Source organism: Spermophilus citellus, assembly GCF_964194105.1.
Source record: "Spermophilus citellus genome assembly, chromosome: 9".
Lineage (NCBI taxonomy): Eukaryota > Metazoa > Chordata > Mammalia > Rodentia > Sciuridae > Spermophilus > Spermophilus citellus.
In genome coordinates, this window is record NC_138191.1 from 119406926 (window position 1) to 119428592 (window position 21667).

At 37.6% G+C, this 21667-nt stretch overlaps 1 protein-coding gene across 9 annotated transcripts in view; it reads left to right on the forward strand.

The window, feature by feature from the left end:
• EYA3 (EYA transcriptional coactivator and phosphatase 3) overlaps window positions 1-21667 on the forward strand; it is a 110303-nt gene that overhangs the window by 82667 nt on the left and 5969 nt on the right. For all 9 annotated transcript variants that reach the window (XM_081308409.1, XM_081308414.1, XM_081308413.1 and 6 more), the window contains 4 exons: window positions 1603-1763; window positions 5166-5280; window positions 7005-7126; window positions 21329-21429. In XM_081308409.1, the coding sequence (XP_081164535.1) occupies window positions 1603-1763; window positions 5166-5280; window positions 7005-7126; window positions 21329-21429 (499 nt within the window). The remainder of the gene's footprint in view (window positions 1-1602; window positions 1764-5165; window positions 5281-7004; window positions 7127-21328; window positions 21430-21667) is intronic.

The window sequence follows — 21667 nt, forward strand, 5'->3', positions numbered from 1 at the left end:
TTAGTGGCTTAAAACAACTAGCCAGACATAGTGGTACACACCTTAATCCCAGTGATTTGCAAGGCCAAGAGAAAAGGACTACAAATTCAAGGCCAGACTCAGCAACTTAGCAAGATCCTGTCTTAAATAAAAAGGGCTGGGAATGTAGCTCAGTAGTAGAGCACCCCTGGTTTCAATCTCCAGTACCACAAAACAAAACAAAAATTAACTGTTTTTTATCTTACAGTTTTCATATGTCAAGAGCTTAAAATCAGCTTAACTAGGTAGTTCTTAAGGTCTCTGGAAACTAGGTGTTAGCTGGAGTTCCCTCATCTGAAGGCTTGGCCAGAGCTGAAGGGCCTGTGTTAAGTCTCTCAAATGTGGCCAATGACAGGAGGCCTTAGTTCCTCACTGAATGTGCCTCTCTAAGGGGAAGCTTAAGTATCCTCACATGACAGCTGGCTTCTTCCAGAACAAGTACTGCAAGAAAGAGCAAAGCCAGGCGCAGTAGTGCATACCTGTAATCCCAGCAGCTCGAGAGGCTGAGGCAAGAGTACTGAGAGTCCAAAGCCAGCCTTAGCAACTTAACGAGGCCTTAAGCAGCTCAGCGAGACTCTTTCTCTAATAAAATATTTTAAAATGGGGGGCTAGGGATGTGGTTCAGTGGTAGAGCACCCCTGGGTTCAATCTGCAGTACAAAAAAAAAAAAAAGCAAGAGAAGCCTAGTCTCTTGAATCCTGACACTGTCACTTTTACCACATTCTATTTGCATTCTAATTATAGCTGGTACCCAAGGGGAGCAGAATTAGAAGAAGGGAATATCAAAGAAATTGTGGACATATTTTAAACCAGCCAACAGATCACTGAAGAAAACCATCTGCCATTATCTTACCATTATTAGTATTTTGGGTTATTTCCTCCCATTTTTTTTCCCCTTCCATTATTTTTTTTTTCCTTTTTACGTAGTTGTATCCATCATTTTTATATTTTGCTTTTTTTTCACTCTGTAGTATTCTCTGGCATTAATGAAAAGGATACTCCACCCCAAGCCAACCTCTAGGGAATGCTGGTGCTTGAATTCTCTTCCTTCCTCTCAGTACTTTTTTTTTTTTTTTTTAGAGAGGGAGTGGGAATGGGGTGCTTGATATTTAACTCAGGACCTCATGCATGCTAAACATAAGCTCTACCACTGAGTTGAACTAAGTTGTTGCTTTTTTTTTCCGTCTCTTTAATTGAACCCAGAGTGCTCTACCACTAAGTCACATCCCTATCCCTTTATGTTTTGTTTGTTTTGAGACAGGGTTTCACTAAGTTGCTGAGGCTTGAACTTGCAATGCTCCTGCTTCAGCCTCCCAAGTCATTGGATTACAGGAATGTGCCACTATATCTAACAATGAGCTGTTATACCCCAGTTCTCAGGCCTTTCTTTGATGGAAGTAGTAGAGGTGAGACAGAAGACTAATTAAAGATAGACTCTGACATACAAAGATTAGTGAGAAGATTCTTAAAACCATAAACTTTATTTATCAGATATTAGGAATAAGTGAGAGAATTCCAGATAGCACTCAACCAAAAATCCCATGCTGTATAGATTTTGATTTTCATTATCCGCTCTCTTTGCAGCAACTATAGTTTCTCAACAGATGGCTTCAGTGGCTCAGGAGGCAGTGGTAGCCATGGTTCCTCTGTGGGTGTCCAGGGAGGTGTGGACTGGATGAGAAAACTGGCTTTCCGCTACCGAAAAGTGAGAGAAATTTATGATAAGCATAAAAGCAACGTGGGTGGTAAGTGTGGCATACAATCAGTCTAATTCTGTTTCTTCCTGATTCCCTACTTTCCTTTCTAAGGATTCTTTAGATAACCCTGGCAACTGCTTATTAATTTATTCCACGGCAGTTTGTTAATTCTGTATTTTTAAAATGTGGATGTGGGCTGGGGTTGTGGCTCAGTGGTAGAGCGCTTGCCTCACACCTGCGAGACCCTGGGTTTGGTCCTCAGCACCACGTAAAAATATATGAATAAAATAAAGGTATTGTGTCCAAAAAAAAAAAAATGCAGATATGATTAAAACCCTTTGGGGAAGAAGCTCTGTACTTCTAATGGACATTAGACTAAATAGTTAGAATAATAGAAAAAGCTCTGCATTTCTAATTTCTCTTGGCATAAATTTGGAAAGTTCTTTTTAGACAGATGACTTTTTGAAGGAAATGATTTACATAGATTATGTTTGATAACATGTTTTTGTTCTTGAGTCACAACCATTGTCAATATAGAAATAGGGTGCCAGATTTTGGAGGGCTAATTTCTGTAACCATCAGGACAAGTTAAGTAGAACTAGTTACTATGTTTGTAGTAGATGGAAAACTAGCTCTAGGATTATAGGTTAGCAATTTTAATGTGTTGTAATTTGAAAGACCTTAGAAATTATTTCTACCCGAAAAAAAAATTTCAAATGTCATTCCTAAAAATCTGTTATTTGGAATTAATTAATCATACTTTATTCAAATTAGAAAGGAAATTAGAAATCTAATCTAAATATCTAATTTGGCAGTTGAGAAATTAACATTCATCATAGAGGTAGTTGTGGGAGGAAACAGCATATCTGTGATCACATAGCAACTTAGTGGCCTGGCCAAATCACATCCCCTGACTTTTGGTCCAGTGTAGTTCATGCCATTCCTTTTTTAGTGAGGTACCCTTTTTGAGAAAATATTTAAAGCTGTGAACCATCCCCCACAAAAGTACACACATAAAAATGTTGCATGAAGTTTCAGGAATTACATAGACTGGAGGTATTATGTTAACTTTTCATCACTGTGACAAAACATCTGAGAAAATCAGCTTAAAAGAGGAAAGATTTTTTTGGCTCAGTTTCAGAGTTTCAATCCATAGTTGACTGGTTCCATTATTTCTGGGCTTGTGGTGAGGCAGTACATTATGGCAGAAGATGAACAAGATGAACCTTGGGACAGCCAGGAAGCAGAGACAGAGGAAGGGGCCAGGGGCAAGACATAGCCCCCAAGGACACACCCCCCAAAACCCACTCCCTTCAACAAGGTACCACCTCCCAGTTTCCACCACCTCCCAATGCATCATTTGTATATAAATCCATCCATGGATTAATCTATTGATGATGGTCAGAGCCATAGTGATCCAATAACTTCCCAACAGCCCCACTTTTTTTTTTTTTTTTTTTAATACCTGTGATTGAACCCAAGGACACTTAACCACTGAGCCACATTCTCATCCCTCATTTTATTTAGAGACAGGGTATCACTAAGTTGCTTAGGATCTCATTGAGTTGCTGAGGCTATCTTTGAACTTGTGATCCTCCTGATTCAGCCTCCCAAACTGCTGAGCTTACAGGCATGTGCCACTGTGCCTGGCACAGCCCTACTTCTAACAGTGCTGCACTGGGGACCAAGCCTTCAGCACATGAGCTTTTGGAGGACATTCCAAATTAAAACCACAATAGGTATATTCTTCTAGTCAAGATCTTAGTACTATATTATGTTGCCTTACAGAATGGTAAAAGTAGAGACAGAGCTTTAAAGTTCATTTTGGTTTATTCCTGTTAAACCCCTCCTAATTCTACATAAAAATTATGGGCTTCCAGATTTTAGAAATCTAATTTCCTTTCTTCAGATTTCCCTTTTTATTATATCTTCTTATGATACAGCCAATATTTTATATTTTGGCAACTTCAAGTCTTTTTACTTTTCTTCTTTTATATGCATTAGCCTTTGTTTTGTTGGATTTCTTTTTTTTTTTTTTTCTTAAGAGAGAGTGAGAGAGGAGAGAGAGAGAGAGAGAGAGAGAGAAGAATTTTTAATATTTATTTTTTAGTTCTCGGCGGACACAACATCTTTGTTGGTATGTGGTGCTGAGGATCGAACCCGGGCCGCACGCATGCCAGGCGAGCGCGCTACCACTTGAGCCACATCCCCAGCCCTGTTTTGTTGGATTTCATATGCAACTTAAGTCTATGATCCATTCCTTGCCTCAGTTCCTAGACTTAGTTTCATAAGTGAAGTGATGCAACCTTTTATCAGAGTTCCCTGAAACTTCTTTGGAAAACAGAAATGTATGGTTACAGGATAATTTAACAAAAGTGTCATATCATACCTTAGTTAAGTATGTGGTACTAGATTTGTTGTTTGTTTTATCCAGAATGTTAAATGAGAGCATCATCTAATTCCAGGCTTGCATTGTGAAACCATCAATTTGAAAATAAATTATACTTCTAGTTCTCCTCACAAAATGTCTTCTGTTTTATTGGGTATTGTTAATAGAGCACAGTATTTTTTTTTTTAACTTTCACTACAGAAAATTCTGAGCCAGACTTGCTATTTAAATATTGTAACTCAGGTGTCTAATGACATGCTTCTATTATATGAGTTCTGTTTTGTTTTAACTATGTAGTCTTAGGCAGTGTTTTAGTTTCTTATCAATCAGTTATTTCAGAAATGAGTGAAGTACAGAAAAATGGTTATTCAACCTGAAGTCTTTTAACTATCATGTTCTGAGGCACATGGAATTAAAGTCACCATAGGGTTGTGGTGGTGGAAAGACTGCCTGAGACCATAAGCTCTTAAATTACTGTGTAATCTTTGCCCATCATGCTTTGATTTCTTTAGAAAGAGATTAGAAATGCTGAAAACTCTTCCAGCTATAATACTTATTTCTCCTTCTTTGGTTCCTTATATCCTGTTCTGAAACAGTGCTACTTAAGTGTAGTTTTTCATTCTGCATATTTATAGAGTTGGTGATGAAAGAAGGAGCTTGTATCAGAATCTAATTGTGCTGTTTCTACCAGCTGATCTTGTTATTGTGCTCCCTAGCAAAAATTTTGATGAAGAAAGTCAAAGTGGCATTTTGAATAGCACTACTCTAAAATTGCCCCAAGAAGAGAAATATTAGTTCAGGGCCTCACACTATTTCTTTTTTCTTTCTTCCTTTTTTTTTAATTTTTAATTTATTTGAAACAATACCATTATTTTATTTATTTTTATGTGGTGCTGAGGATCTAACCCAGTGCTTCATGTGTGCTAGGCAAGCGTTCTGCAACTGAACCACAATCCCAGCCCCACCTCAAACTATTTTTAAATTGAATTTGTAAGTTGCTTTTTCAGTATCAGCAAGTATATGATGTCAAATGATAAATATGTCTACTTTTGTTTCCAAAGGCCTCCTCAGTCCCCAGAGAAAGGAAGCACTACAGAGATTAAGGGCAGAAATTGAAGTTTTAACTGATTCCTGGTTAGGAACTGCATTAAAGTCCTTACTTCTCATCCAGTCCAGGTATGGGAATGATTCTTTTAGGTCTCATCCTCTCAGAGAGATGATCTCTCCTATCTTAGTCCCATATAACCCATTTCCTAAAATAAGGATTAGAATAGGGGTGAGAAATATTTAAATGATTGAGGCAAGTACTTAGGTGGGCAGCAAGGTTATTTTATGATAACAGCACACTCTAGAATTTGTTGTTGTTTAAGAGTTTAATTTTTATTTTTTATTTATTTGTTTTTAATGTGGTATCAAGAATTAAACCTGTGCTTCACTCTTGCTAAGCAAGCGCTCTACCTCTGAGTTACAAACCCAGCCCACACCCTAGAATTTTAAGAGAACATTTATATGTGAAATCCTTTTTCTTTTCTTTTTTTTTTTAAAGAAAGAGAGAGAGAGAAAGAGAGAATTTTAATATTTATTTTTTAATTTTCAGCAGACACAACATCTTTGTATGTGGTGCTGAGGATCGAACCCGGGCCGCACACATGACAGGCGAGCACGCTACCGCTTGAGCCATATCCCCAGCCCCCTTTTATTTTTTTTTTAATATTTTATTTCTTTTTAGTTGTAGTTGGACACGATATCTTTATTTTGTTTATTTATTTTTATGTGTTGCTGAGGATCAAGTCCAGGTCCTCACACGTGCTAGGTGAGTGCTCTACCGCTGAGCCACAATCCCAGCCCATAAATCCTTTTTCTTTTCCCTTGGTTTTTGCTTACAAACTAAAACTCACCTATAATCTCCACCCAGGAGATAAAAAAATCAAAGAATACAAGTAGGAGGCATATCACAGTTTCAGGAAATGTACCTAGGCCCACTCAAGAAGGAAAGATTCAAAAGAAAAAGAGTATATTAAGCATAATGAGGAGATATCAGCTTGAGGCTTAAGACTAGGAAATAAATGCAGCCATATCTATACCTTCTCTCAAAGCAATAATTCCAAATCCACAACCAAATAAACAGTAAAATTGATACTGAGGGGTCGATATCCAGTGAAGGTAAAGTACTCATGGAATTAATATGTATTCTGGAATCTGAGTAGCTGTTGTGTGAAGAGCAAAGAGAATTTAAATCATCTCATTTATGGACTAAATTATATTTAGATTAAATAGAACACTAAGTGAGACCTCTGTTGTAATTTGTAATGTATAATATCAGTGACTAAGTAAGCTACAGCATGGTCAGCAGGGAAATAAGTCATGAATCAAGTTGCTGCTCTTTGTTTACTGAAAGACAAAATAAACAAACAGTATCTCTGCCCTTTGATCTAGAAAATAAAACCTGAGCTGAGCACAGAGGTGCATGCCTGTAATCCCAGCTACTCAGGAGGCTGAGGTAGGAGAATTGCAAGTTCAAGGGCAATAAATAGGGGGAAAAATAAAAATAAAAAGGGGGATGGGGCTGTAGCTCATTGGTAGAGTGCCCGCCTCACATGTGTGAGACACTGGGTTTGATCCTCAGCACCACATAAAAATAAATAAAGATATTGTGTCCAACTACAACTGAAAAAATAAATAAATAAAAGGGCTAGGGTTTAGCTTAGTGGTAAAGCACTCCTGAATTCAGTCCCCACTACCAAAAGAAAAGAAAACTGAAGTTTTAAGAGTATTCACTAATAATACCTTACTTTGAGATTAGTTTTTGATAGTTAGATCATAAAAAGTTGGCGCATTTGAATTCTTGCTCCTAGGTGGTTTAGTTTCACATTTTTCTTTTCCTTCTTGTTCCCTTCTAGAAAGAATTGTGTGAATGTTCTGATCACAACCACCCAGCTGGTTCCAGCCCTGGCCAAGGTTCTCCTATATGGACTAGGAGAAATATTTCCTATTGAAAACATCTATAGTGCTACCAAAATTGGTATGGTTTGTATTCTCTTTCTCACCTTACAATAAAACTTTCTACTATTTGTATATTATTTACCAGTTCATCTGTGAGACACTTCGTATATAATATCTCTACAACAGTTGTCTGACATTTCCAATGAGGTATTTGAGGCTTGGCAGTTATGTTGCTCACTCAAGAACTCACAGCTAATAATTCACATGAATATGCTTCTTTCTTTTATCATATTTGAAAGAACATAATTTCTAGCCTTGAAATCTTTTTTTTTTTTTTTGCATCATTTCAAGTTTCTCTTTTTCACATAGAATATGTAGTATGATAGGAAAATATGATATGATTGCACCCAGTACAATGACTGTTACCAAAAAAACAGAAAATAATAAGTGTTGAAAAGAATGTGAAAAAGGAAAAATTGAAATTGTGGTGCACTGTTGGTGAGATTGTAAAATTATGCAACTGCTATGGAAAACAGTATGATGATTCCTCAAAAAACTTTAAAATAGGAATACTATATGATCCAGCATATACCTACTTCTGGGTAAATATGCAGAAGAATTGGGGCTCAGATTCTTGAGTTGTGTCCAAATATCCAGAAGCAGGGTCTCAAGGAGATATTTACATACCCATTTTTTTTTAAGAGAGAGAGAGAGAGTTTTTTAATATTTATTTTTTAGTTTTGGGTGGACACAACATCTTTATTTTTATGTGGTGCTGAGGATCGAACCCAGTGCCCCACGCATGCCAGGCGAGTGCGTTACTGCTTGAGCCATATCCCTAGCCCTACATACCCATTTTTATAACAGGATTATTTATAATAGCCAAGAAAAAGCAGCAAACCAGGTGTCCCATCAGTGGATGAATAGATAAGCAAAATGTAAAAGGAATTCTGTCACACACTGCAACATAGATAAACCTTGCTAAGTAAAATAAGACAGTCACAAAAAGAAAATATTGATTCCATTTATATGTGATACCTAGAGTAGTAAAACTCTTAGAAACAAAGTAGAACATTGGTACTAGGGATTGGAAGGAAATAGAGAGTTGTTGTCTAATGGGTTAGAATTTTAGTTTTGCATGATAGAAACTTCTGGAGGTCTGTTGCACAACAATGTGCACCAACACTACATTTAAAAAATGCTGAGTGGAGGATTTTATGTGTTTTTGTACCACAATCTAAAAAAGTTTTAAAGATTAAATTAGTAAATTTTATGGTGTTTTTGTTTTTTGGCAATACTGAGGATTGAACCCAGGGAGAAATTTTAGGTTATACTTTTTTTTTTTTTTAAGAGATGGGTTCTCCAGCTGGGGTTATGGCTCAGTGATAGAGTGCTTGCCTAGCCCATGTGAGGCCCTGGGTTCAATCCTCAGCACTACATAAAGATAAATAAATAAAGATATTGTGTCCATCTACAACTAAAAAAAAAAGAGAGAGAGAGATGGGTTCTCACTGTGTTGCACATATTTACCACAGTTTTTTAAAAAGGAAGGACTAGGATTTTCTTTTTTTTTTTTTTCTTTCATTTTTATTGTTGGTTGTTCAAAACATTACATAGTTCTTTTTTTTTTTTAATTGGTTGTTCACAACATTAGAAAGCTCTTGACATATCATATTTCATACATTAGATTGAAGTGGGTTATGAACCCCCAATTTTACCCCAAATGCAGATTGCAGAATCACGTCGGTTACACATCCACAATTTTACATAATGCCCTATTAGTAATTGTTGTATTCTGCTACCTTTCCTATCCCCTACTATCCCCCCTCCCCTCCCCTCCCATCTTCTCTCTCTACCCCATCTACTATAATTCATTTCTCTCCTTGTTTATTTTCCCATTCCCCTCACAACCTCTTATATGTAATTTTGTATAGCAATGAGGGTCTCCCTTCATTTCCATGTAGTTTCCCTTTTCTCTCCCTTTCCCTCCCATCTCATGTCTCTGTTGAATGTTAATCTTTTCTTCCTATTCTTCCTCCCTGCTCTGTTCATAGTTGCTCTCATTATATCAAAGAAGACATTTGGTATTTGTTTTTTAGGGATTGGGTAGCTTTACTAAGCATAATCTGCTCTAGTGCCATCCATTTCCCTGCAAATTCTATGATTTTGTCATTTTTTATTGCTGCATAGTACTCCATTGTGTATAGATGCCACATTTTTTTATCCATTCATCTATTGAAGGGCATCTGGGTTGGTTCCACAGTCTAGCTATTGTGAATTGTGCTGCTATGAACATCGATGTGGCAGTATCCCTGTAGCATGCTCTTTTAAGGTCTTCAGGGAATAGTCCGAGTAGGGCAATAGCAGGGTCAAATGGTGGTTCCATTCCCAGCTTTCCCAGGAATCTCCAAACTGCTTTCCAAATTGGCCGCACCAATTTGCAGTCCCACCAGCAATGTACAAGTGTACCCTTTTCTCCACATCCTCGCCAGCACTTGTTGTTGTTTGACTTCATAGTGGCTGCCAATCTTACTGGAGTGAGATGGTATCTTAGGGTGGTTTTGATTTGCATTTCTCTGACTGCTAGAGATGGTGAGCATTTTTTCATGTACTTGTTGATTGATTGTATGTCCTCCTCTGAGAAGTGTCTGTTCAGGTCCTTGGCCCATTTGTTGATTGGGTTATTTGTTATCTTATTGCCTAATTTTTTGAGTTCTTTGTATACTCTGGATATTAGGGCTCTATCTGAAGTGTGAGGAGTAAAAATTTGTTCCCAGGATGTAGGCTCCCTATTTACCTCTCTTATTGTTTCTCTTGCTGAGAAAAAACTTTTAAGTTTAATTAAGTCCCATTTGTTGATTCTTGTTGTTAACTCTTGTGCTATGGGTGTCCTATTAAGGAATTTGGAGCCCGACCCCACAATATGTAGATCGGAGCCAACTTTTTCTTCTATCAGACGCAGAGTCTCTGATTTGATATCAAGCTTCTTGATCCATTTTGAGTTAACTTTTGTGCATGGCGAGAGAAAGGGATTCAGTTTCATTTTGTTGCATATGGATTTCCAGTTTTCCCAACACCATTTGTTGAAGATGCTATCCTTCCTCCATTGCATGCTTTTAGCCCCTTTATCAAATATAAGATAGTTGTAACTTTGTGGATTAGTCTCTGTGTCCTCTATTCTATACCATTGGTCCACCCGCCTGTTTTGGTACCAGTACCATGCTGTTTTTGTCACTATTGCTCTGTAATATAGTTTGAAATCTGGTATCGCTATACCTCCTGATTCACACTTCCTGCTTAGAATTGCTTTTGCTATTCTGGGTCTTTTATTTTTCCATATGAATTTCATGATTGCTTTATCTATTTCTACAAGAAATGCCGTTGGGATTTTGATTGGCATTGCATTAAACCTATAGAGAACTTTTGGTAATATCGCCATTTTGATGATGTTAGTTCTGCCTATACATGAACATGGTATATTTTTCCATCTTCTAAGATCTTCTTCTACTTCTCTCTTTAGGGTTCTGTAGTTTTCATTGTATAAATCTTTCACCTCTTTTGTTAGGTTGATTCCCAAGTATTTTATTTTTTTTTGAGGATATTGTGAATGGAGTGTTTTTCCTCATTTCCGTTTCAGAAGTTTTGTCGCTGATATACAGAAATGCCTTTGATTTATGCGTGTTGATTTTATATCCTGCCACTTTGCTGAATTCATTTATTAGTTCTAGTAGTTTCTTTGTAGACCCTTTTGGGCTTCTAGGTATAGAATCATGTCATCTGCAAATAGTGATAATTTAAGTTCTTCTTTTCCAATTTTTATGCCTTTAATTTCTTTCATCTGTCTAATGGCTCTGGCCAGTGTTTCGAGAACTATATTGAATAGAAGTGGTGATAGAGGGCATCCCTGTCTTGTTCCGGAATTTAGAGGGAATGCCTTCAACTTTTGTCCATTCAGAATGATGCTAGCCTGAGGCTTAGCATAGATAGCTTTTACAATGTCAAGGTAAGTTCCTGTTATCCCTAGTTTTTCTAATGTTTTGAACATAAAGGGATGCTGTACTTTGTCGAATGCTTTCTCTGCATCTATCGAGATGATCATATGGTTCTTATCTTTAAGTCTATTGATGTGGTGAATAACATTTATTGATTTCCGTATGTTGAACCATCCTTGCATCCCAGGGATGAATCCTACTTGATCATGGTGCACAATTTTTTTGATGTGTTTTTGTATTTGATTCGCCAGAATTTTATTGAGGATTTTTGCATCTAGGTTCATTAGAGATATTGGTCTGTAGTTTTCTTTCTTTGAGGTGTCTTTGGTTTCGGAATCAGGGTGATGTTGGCATCATAGAATGAATTTGGAAGAGCTCCCTCTTTTTCTATTTCCTGAAATAGCTTGAAAAGTATTGGTATTAATTCTTCTTTAAAGGTTTTGTAAAACTCCGCTGTATACCCATCCGGTCCTGGGCTTTTCTTGGTTGGTAGTCTTTTGATGGCTTCTTCAATTTCATCCATTGATATTGGTCTGTTCAAATTGTGTGTATCCTCCTGACTCAGTCTGGGCAAATCATATGACTTAAGAAATTTATCGATGTCTTCACTATCTTCTATTTTATTGGAATATAGGTTTTCAAAATAATTTCTAATTGTCTTCTGTATTTCTGTAGCATCTGTTATGATATTGCCTTTTTCATCCCGTATGTTAGTAATTTGAGTTCTCTCTCTTCTTCTCTTCGTTAGCATGGCTAAAGGTCTGTCGATCTTATTTATTTTTTCGAAGAACCAACTTTTAGTTTTGTTAATTTTTTCAATAGTTTCTTTTGTTTCCATTTCATTGATTTCCGCTCTGATTTTAATTATTTCTTGCCTTCTGCTACATTTGCTGTTGGTTTGCTCTTCCTTTTCTAGGGCTTTGAGATGAAGTGTGAGCTCATTTATTTGTTGTTTTTTTCTTTTTTTGAGGAATGACCACCAGGCGATGAATTTCCCTCTTAAAACTGCTTTCATTGTGTCCCATAGATTCCGATAAGTTGTGTCTGTATTTTCATTTATCTCTAAGAATTTTTTTATTTCCTCCTTTATGTCTTTTGTAACCCATTGATCATTCAGTAACATATTGTTCATTTTCCATGTGTTGTAGGATTTTTCCTTCCTTCTTTTATCATTGATTTCCAGTTTCATTCCATTATGATCAGATAAAATGCATGGTATTATCTCCACCCCTTTATATTTACTGAGGGTTGCCCTATGGCATAATATATGGTCTATTTTTGAGAAGGATCCATGTGCTGCTGAGAAAAAAGTATATCCATTTGATGATGGTTGATATATTCTATATATGTCAGTTAAGTCTAGGTTATTGATTGTGATATTGAGTTCTATAGTTTCTTTATTCAACTTTTGTTTGGAGGATCTGTCCAATGGTGAGAGAGGTGTGTTGAAGTCACCCATAATTATTGTGTTGTGGTCTATTTGATTCTTGAACTTGAGGAGAATTTGTTTTATGAATGTCGCAGCACCATTATTTGGTGCATAAATATTGATAATTGTTATGTCTTGTTGGTGAATGGTTCCTTTTAACAGTATATAATGACCTTCTTTATCCCTTTTGATTAACTTAGTCTTGAAGTCGATTTTATTCGATATGAGGATGGCCACCCCTGCTTGCTTATGAGGACCGTGTGCGTGGTATATTTTTTCCCATCCTTTCACCTTCAGCCTGTGTATGTCTTTTCCAATCAGATGTGTCTCCTGGAGGCAGCATATTGTTGGATTTGTTTTTTTAATCCATGATACCAGCCTATGTCGCTTTATTGGAGAGTTTAAGCCATTAACATTCAGAGTTACTATTGATATATGGTTTGTACTTCCATCCATGTTTGATTGTTTATCCTTTTTTTAAAAAATTTAGTTTGTTTCTCCATGATTATCTTTCCCCTCGCCCTCTGTCTTTACCGAGGCACTTCCCACTGATGGTTTTGGTTATTGTTTTTCATTTCTTCCTCGTGTAGTGTTTTGCTCAAAATGCTTTGCAATGCTGGTTTTCTGGCTGCAAATTCTTTTAATTTTTGTTTATCATGAAAGATTTTTATTTCGTTGTCATACCTGAAGCTTAATTTTGCTGGATACAGAATTTTTGGTTGGCATCCATTGTCTTTCAGTGTTTGAAATACATTGTTCCATGACCTTCTTGCTTTCAGTGTCTGTGATGAAAAATCCGTTGTTAACCTTATTGGTTTACCCCTGAATGTAATCTGTCTCCTTTCTCTTGTAGCTTTTAATATTTTCTCTTTGTTCTGTATATTGGATATCTTCATAACAATGTGTCTTGGCGTTGGTCTACTGTGATTTTGTGTGCTCGGTGTCCTGTATGCATCTTCAATTTGTATATCTGTTTCCTTTTTTATTTCTGGAAAGTTTTCTGTAATTATTTCATTCAGCAGGTTACTCATTCCGTTGGTTTGAATCTCTGTACCTTCTTCTATCCCGATGACTCGTAAGTTTGGTTTTTTTATGTTATCCCATAACTCTTGGATGTTTTTCTCGTGATTTTTTACCAGCCTTTCTGAGTTGGCTAGACTCTTTTCAAGATGATATATTTTGTCTTCATTATCTGACGTTCTGGCTTCTACTTGCTCCACTCTGTTAGTGATACTCTCAATTGAGTTTTTAATTTGGTTTATCGTTTCCTTCATTTCTAGAATTATTGTTTGATTATTTTTTATAATTTCTATCTCCTGATAAAGATGCTTAACTTCTTCTTTTATCTGTTTATGTAATTCATTCTCAATGTGTTCTTTCGCTGCTTGAATTTGCTGTCTTGTATCCTCTTTAAGGTTCCATTCCATCTGTCTAAGGTGTTCCTTGAGTTCTTTATATGACCATTTTTCTGATGACTCTAGGTCCTCCTGAATATTTAGGCTGTCCTGCATTGTTTGTACTCCTTTTCTTCCTTGCTTTTTGAAGCTGCTCATGTTACTTCTTGTTCTGTTTGACTGCTGAGTTACTGTTTACTCCTATAAATTTATTTGATGCTTGGTAGGAAAGGTATTAGAAGGGAAGGGAAGACGTCACTAAAGAGAATGAGAGTAAGCAGGTAGAATTCAAGGAAGGGGGGATAAGAAAAATGAAAAGACAAAAGAAGAAAAAATAGGAAATAAAAAAAGAAAAAAATTTTTAAAAATAATAATAATAAAAATTAAAATTAGAAGAAAAAAAAATTTTTAAAAAATTAGAAAAACAACAAGAAAGAAAAATGAAAATGAAGGAAAAACCCAAATCAAAAAAAAAGAGAGAAAAGAAAAAAAAAACTAATAAATGCAGTCTTAGAGTTTGATTAACTTCTCTTCCAGTAGGTGGCGCTGTGCCCACCAGGTCAAGTTTCTCCTGTCAATTCGCGGGAACCAATCACTGTGCAGCAGCTCCTCCCAGACTCGGCGAGTCTCCAATCCTGAGTGTCTAGGGCCTCCTCTTGTGTCTAGTCACTTCCCACTTTTCCTCTAGCCAGGCCCCTCTCACGGGTGCCGCTCATCACAATACTGGCTACACGCCAGGTCTGCTGCTCCCGGGAGCCCTGTTTTCATGAACGACTGGGCACACTCTCCCTGTTTGCCACTCCCTCAGACCCTAAGTTTGTAGAGCTTGGGGCTGAGAATCCTCAGCGAATTTTACTTTCCCTCCGGTAGCCACGCCCCCGGTAGCTGGTGCAAGAGACCTCAGCAGTCAGCCCTGGTGGGAGCGGCAATTCGGCGCCGCGGTCTGCGCCACCTCTGATTCCCTCGGGCTGGCTGTCGCACTCACGGGAGAGCTGGGAGGGGCCCTTAAGGTTTCCCCGATGTGTGGAGAGGGAAGGCTAGGGGATTACACACCTGTAGTCGCAGGTTTCAATGAAGTTATCTCCTCCGCCGCTGTCTCTTTTTTTTTTAATTTTAATATTTATTTTTTAGTTTTCGGCAGACACAACATCTTTGTTTGTATGTGGTACTGAGGATCCAACCTGGGCCACACGCATGCCAGGCGAGCGCGCTACCGCTTGAGCCACATCCCTAGCCCGAAGGACTAGGATTTAAGTCTAGTTCCCCCAGTTACTAGCTTTTACTATAGGCAAATTGTCTTTTTTCTTGATATAGTCAGTTTTCTCACATAAAATGAGAATATCATATTTCATACATTTGATTCAAGTGGATTATGAACTCCCATTTTTACCCCATATACAGATTGCAGAATCACATCGGTTACACATCCACTTTTTTACATACTGCCATACTAGTGTCTGTTGTGTTCTGTTGCCTTTCCTATCCTCTACTATCCCCCCTCCCCTCTAGGATCATATTTTAAATAGGACTAGGGAAAGCCTCTGTCTACAGGTAGATATCTTTTGAACAAAGACCTAAACAAGATGAGAGAGTGAGCCTTTAGCAGTTTTCCAGAGAACAGCCAACCAAGAAGAGGAAATGAAAAGTGGAAAGGTTGGAGGCATTTTCAAAGTAGTTCAAGGGAGAAGAGAATAGTAAGAAATAGGTCAGAGAAGTTGAAGGAGAGTGGGGAGAGTTCTGTAGGGCCTTATTAAATGAAATACTGTTATAAGAGGCTGGGGTTGTAGCTCAGTGGGGAGAACGCTTGCATCACACGTGTGAGGCCCTGGGTTTGATCCTCAGCACCACAGAAAAATTAGTAAATAAAAATATTGTTTCGGGCTGGGGATGTGGCTCAAGTGGTAGCGCGCTCGCCTGGCATGCGTGCGGCCCAGGTTCAATCCTCAGCACCACATACAAACAAAGATGTTGTGCCCGCCGAAAAATAAAGATTAAAAAATTCTCTCTCTCTCTCTCTCTGTCTCTCACTCTCTCTTAAAAAAAAAAAAAATATTGTTTCTATCTATCTAAAAAAAAAAAGTGTTTTTAAAAAAGAAATGTTGTAAGGTTTTTTAATATTTATTTTATAGTTGAGCACAATATCTTTATTGTTATGTGGTGCTGAGGATTGAACCAGGGCCTCACATGTGCTAGGCAAACGCTCTACCACTGAGCCACAACCCCAGCCCCTGTTGTAAGGTTTTGAGAAGAGTGACATGATTGGACTTGAACTTTCAACAGATTAGTCTTGGCTGATGTGTGGGGTCTTGAGGCAGACAAGTTAGGAGACAAGTTAGGAGGTTACTGGAGTAATTCAACCTATGATCATGACTGGCCTGGACCATGTTATGGTAATGGAGGCTGAGAAAGAATAAGTTAAATACCAGGTAGATTAAAATTTAACATGAGCTCACACCTGTAATCCCAGTCACTCGGGAGACTGAGGCAGGAGGATCCCAAGTTCAAAGCCAACCTCAGGAATTTAGGAATTTGAGGCCCCAAACAACTTAGTGAGAACCTGTATCAAAATTGAAAAACAAAAAAGGGTTAGGGATGTGGCTCAGCGGTTAAGTGCCTCTGGGCTCAATCTCTAATGCCAAAAAATTTAGCATGAAAAGCAAAACTTTTTAATTTTTCAGAAGGAAATATAAAGAGTATCTTTAATGTCTTTTACAAAAATCAAGAGGTATAAAAAGAAAAAAAAAGAACAGTTTGATTCCATGAAGCTTTTAATTTTTTATACATTGAGAGTCACAGACTGGGAGAGAAGATATTTGTAAAACATTTATTGACAGTTTGCACACGGAATCCATAAAGAACTCCTGCAAATCCATAAAAAGCATCTTGAGATGTGCATGACCTTATGACTATGCAGTTTCACATATATAACTGCTTTCACACTGCAAGCAGAGTTGAATAGGTCTAACAGAGACATATGACCCACAAAGCCTGAAATATCTATCCTGACTCTTTGCAAAAAAAGTTTCCTGACCCTTGCACTTGCATAATCTCACATGCATAATAAGACATGTGCAAGGATTATTTATAATAGAAAGTAATTAATTTTGAACCTGTCCATGAACAGAAAATAGGTAAATAGAAATATTCAAACAATAAAATACTATTTTGTAGTTAAAAGTAAATGAACTAAGAGCCTGTAATCCCAGCTGCTCAAGACATTGAGATGGAGGATTGAGAGTTCAAAGCCAGCCTTAACAAAAGCAAGGTGCTAAGCAATTCAGTGAGACCCTGTCTCTAAGTAAAGTACAAAATAGGGCTGGTTATGTGGCTCAGTGGTTGAGTGCCCCTGAGTTCAATCCCCAGTACCCAAAAAACAAAAAAGTAAATGTACAAGAGTTGGAGATGTAGCTCAGTGGTAGACCCCTGGCCTAGCACAAGTGAGGCTCTAGATTCAGTACCCAGAGTTTAGTGAATAAACTAAATTATAATTTCAATAACACCTGTGAAGTGTGGAAGGAGTAGGGTGAAAAAGTGTTGAACACAAAAAAACACATTGCAGTTAACATAGAATATGTTTAACATTTATATGAAGGTTTTAAAATGTTTGCACTTTTAGGGGTACATAGTAAATTCCAAGTAAATCTGTAATATCTTATTGTTCTAATCTAAAGCAGTAGTGAAATGTTAAGAGCTTTTTGTTTTTGATACTGGGGATTGAATCCAGGGGCATTTTACCATTTAGCTTTATCCCAGTCCTTTTTGAAACAGAATCTCACTGAGTTGCTGAGGCTGACCTGGAATGTGTGGTCCTCCTGCCTCAGCCTCCTGAGTCACTGGAATTATAGGCTTGCACCACCATGCCTGGCTTTTGTTTTTTAGTACTGGAGATTGAACCCAAGGGCACTTTACCACCAGTCCTTTTTATTTTTTTGAGACAGGGTCTTGCTGAGTTACTGAAGGTCTTGCTAAGATCTGAAGCTGGCCTAAACTTGGATCCTCCCGTCTCATCCTCCCAACTCACTAGGATTACAGGTGTTGTTGAAGTGTTGAGATTTGACAAAACTGAGTTATTAGTAGGTAGCTTAGTTAGTTACTACCTACTACTTTGTTTTTGTTGTTGTTGTTGTTGTTTTTTCTCCATACTTTTTCATGTGGTTGAATATTCTGTTTACAAGGGACTGGGTAAAGGGGAAATGGACCTGAAAGCTCCCTTCAGTTACAGCCACTGTTGCTGCTACTTGACTGTGCACTTCATAAGAACCCAGAGCACTCATTATGAGCTTCCCACACCTGAGAGGTAGACTTTCTGTGGTCCTCATTATACCGAGTACTGGTACCCCCAGGCTCATCAAACTACTGGAAATGATTTTATTCTCTTACAGTAATTGTGCTTGTTTGGTGAATTTCCTCGGTCTTAGTTCACCCACAGCTAACCTGCAGAGCTGCAGTGGTATCTGATGCCATGGGGACTGCAGTTAGAGTTTTGAGGCTTCCTCCACAGTGAAATGGGAGCAAGGAGATATTTTTCAGTTCCTCTGAAATAATTTGAAAATTATGATTTTCATTCTGTGATCTTAGACACCATAGAGAATTCTCAGAATCATTTCTGGAAATATCAGTGATTTTGATAGAGAAAACCCAGGAACTAATATTCTCCAAAGGTTTGGTTGATCTTGCAGTTCACCACGTTCAGTTGCTAGACTTTTGTTAAACTGACTAGCCTCTTTCCTCCTGGACAGAAAAGCCCAGGATTGTTCTGAGAATGTAAATACAAGTATTTTACCAAGTTCATTGGAGTCTCTTTTTTTTTTTTTTTTAATGTGTGTAGCTTGCTTATTTGAACTAATAACTCTCTTAGTCTCTTAGTCCTTTTAGAGGGGACATTCATTTACACACATTTCATCCTTGATCAGTGCATTCCATGACAGTGAGAATGTCTTTGGGTCCTCAACCTTAAATATGAGGTTCATTTTGCTAGGTCTTGGAAGAAAGTCTGAAATCAGACTCAAGTTCTTTTCTATAGACAGATCACATTAGACTGTGGGTTTGGAGACTTGGCTTAATTTTTAAAGGTGTAATGGCTCTCTTCAGCACCTTGAATGTAATAAGTATTCATTATTAGCTCAATTATTTAATGTTTCAACTAAATCAGGGTTCAATACATGGACTACAGCCCTACACTCAACTATGTGTGAGATTAATATGCATTTACTCAGCAAACAACATTTGAATGCTTCCTCAGAATGTAAGGTAAGACTGTGCTATTATGAAATATTAGCACTGAAAGCACCTGAGTGCTCTAAAACAAGCCTTGTGTTATAAAGACTGAAACCCAGAGTGGATTAGAGTCTGGTTCAGGAGACCATCCATCTGTTTTTAGGTGCCACATTGGCTTGTATATGCTCAGATGATCAAGCAGGACTTCTAAGTATAGAGGTATATAGTCTTTCTAGATCAGCCTTTGTTATGTATTACAGTCATTTTCCAGCAGATGACAGTCAGATATCTTGAGGAGGGCAGCACCTTTATCTTTTCACAGGAACCCTGGTGCAAAGTACTTTTGCATCTGGCAAGAACAAAGAATGAGATTAATGGAGCAGGATGAAGAAGGAAGCAAAGTTAGGACCTTACTTAACTGAAGCAGGCAGAAGCAGGGAAATAAAATACAATAGATGCTAAAGAGGGCTGGGGTTGTGGCTCAGCAGTACAATGCTCACCTAGCATGTGCAAGGCTCTGGATTTGATCCTCAGCAATCACATAAAAATAAATGAAAACAAAGGTATTGTGTTCAACTACAACTAAAAATAAATGAATATTTAAAAAAAAAAAAAGGCTAAAGAAAGAGTAAGAAGAAAGGGGCTGGGGATTTAGCTTAGTTGATAAGGAGTTTGCCTCACATGCAAAAGGCCATGGATTCAATCCCTAGCACCACAAAAACAAAACAAAACAAACAAAGAGCAAGAAGGGATTTGATTTCATTTTATTTACACCCAGAAAGTATCTTTCCCACAATGTCATCGTGTGCAGGTTTTAGGTGTCAGGTTCCAGATGAAATTTGCATTTTTTTTAAATATTGTTAGGCTGTTTATTCTTTCACGAAATACAAGTATTCATTTTTGCATTCACCACAGAGCCAACAAACATTTCTTGTGTAGTGTGTGCCAGAGCCTGGGCCCTGTGCAGAAGCATGTTCTGATCGCCAAGTGTTCTGTTGCACTGGATGTGAGATGACCCACAGATCCTGCCATTCTGTGGGCATGTGAGGTGTGTCCTATCTTCTAGCCAGCTGCAGGAAATAGGGCTTGAGAAGGTGTCCACAATGTCACTTGGTGTGAAATTTGCATTTTGATACACTGCAGTTTTCCTTAGAATTGTCTGCAGTAGGGCTGGAGTTGTGGCTCAGTGGTAGAGCACTTGTCTGGCATGTGTGAGACACCGGGTTCGATCCTCACCACCACATAAAATAATGATATTGTGTCCACCTACAACTAAAAAAAAATACATTAAAAAAAAAGAACTGTCTGCAGTAGATTTCTGTCACTTATTTCCCAAGATCAGTTTTAATGATGCAATATCTCAGTTGCAGCCAAAAAGTATAGTAAGTGAGGAAACTCGATGTAGCAAATGCAGTTGCCATATTACTTGGTCACTTTTTTCTGTTTTACTCTCACTCTCCTCCCATAAGACCTATGACCAAGACCATTTCTGAAAATGAAGAATTGGAAGGAAATGACTTTTTTTATCTGTAATTTATTTCTAAATAAATCAGGACCTTATGGTTTCACTTTTATTTCTTATCAAAATCATTCAAAATTAAATTACCATGTAATCCAAGCAGCAGAGGAGGCTGAGATAGGAGGATCACAAGCTTGAGGCCAGCCTCAGCAATTTAGCAAGACCCTGTCTCAAATTAAAAAAAAAAAAAAATCATTCGTTGTGGCATAATAATGGCAATTGGGTTTCAAATCCCAATTCTAGCTACTACCTTGTTTGTAATCTGGAACAAGTCACCAAACCTATAAAGTCCCATGATTATCTGAAAAGTAAGGAATGGTATCTCACTAGATTATTTTGAGAATTAAGTGAAGAAATAATAGAAAGGTATTTTGTAAGATATAAAATACAGGAGATATATGAAGTATATTCAGGAAGAAAGCTGATTCAGAGCAGTCACACAGCCTAGGCCCATCTCTTCCCATTTTTAGAAAATCCTTTACATTAAGATCTTAGGAACTTCACCGTCAATGTAAAGCCTAAAATAAGTTGTTGTTGTAATGACACAGTTTCTCAGTCTTTGGACAGAGAGGCCTACTGGATCTCTGGCTTCCACCCCTAACTCCCACCAAACAAACTATAGTGCCACTTAGTCTGTTAAGCACTGACAGGTGAATGTAGCAGCAAACCTGGTACTGAAAAGAAGATAGGAGAAAAATATCCTAATAGGAAATTTCCATTTTTCATTCAGGTAAGGAGAGTTGCTTTGAGAGAATTGTGTCAAGATTTGGAAAGAAAGTCACGTATGTAGTGATTGGGGATGGACGAGATGAAGAAATTGCTGCCAAACAGGTAACTGATTTTTAAAAAAAGGTCTGGTTGTGTATGGAGCAATTAGGAAAATGGTAAAAACTACAAAATTGGGGCTGGGGTTGTGTCTCATTGGTAGAGCCCTTGCCTGGCACATGTGAGGCACTGGGTTCAATCTTCAGCACCACAGGAAATAAATAAATAAAGATATTTTGTTCACCTACAACCAAAAAATGTTTTTTAAAGAAACTACAAAATCTTAGCAATCTATTTTGTATTA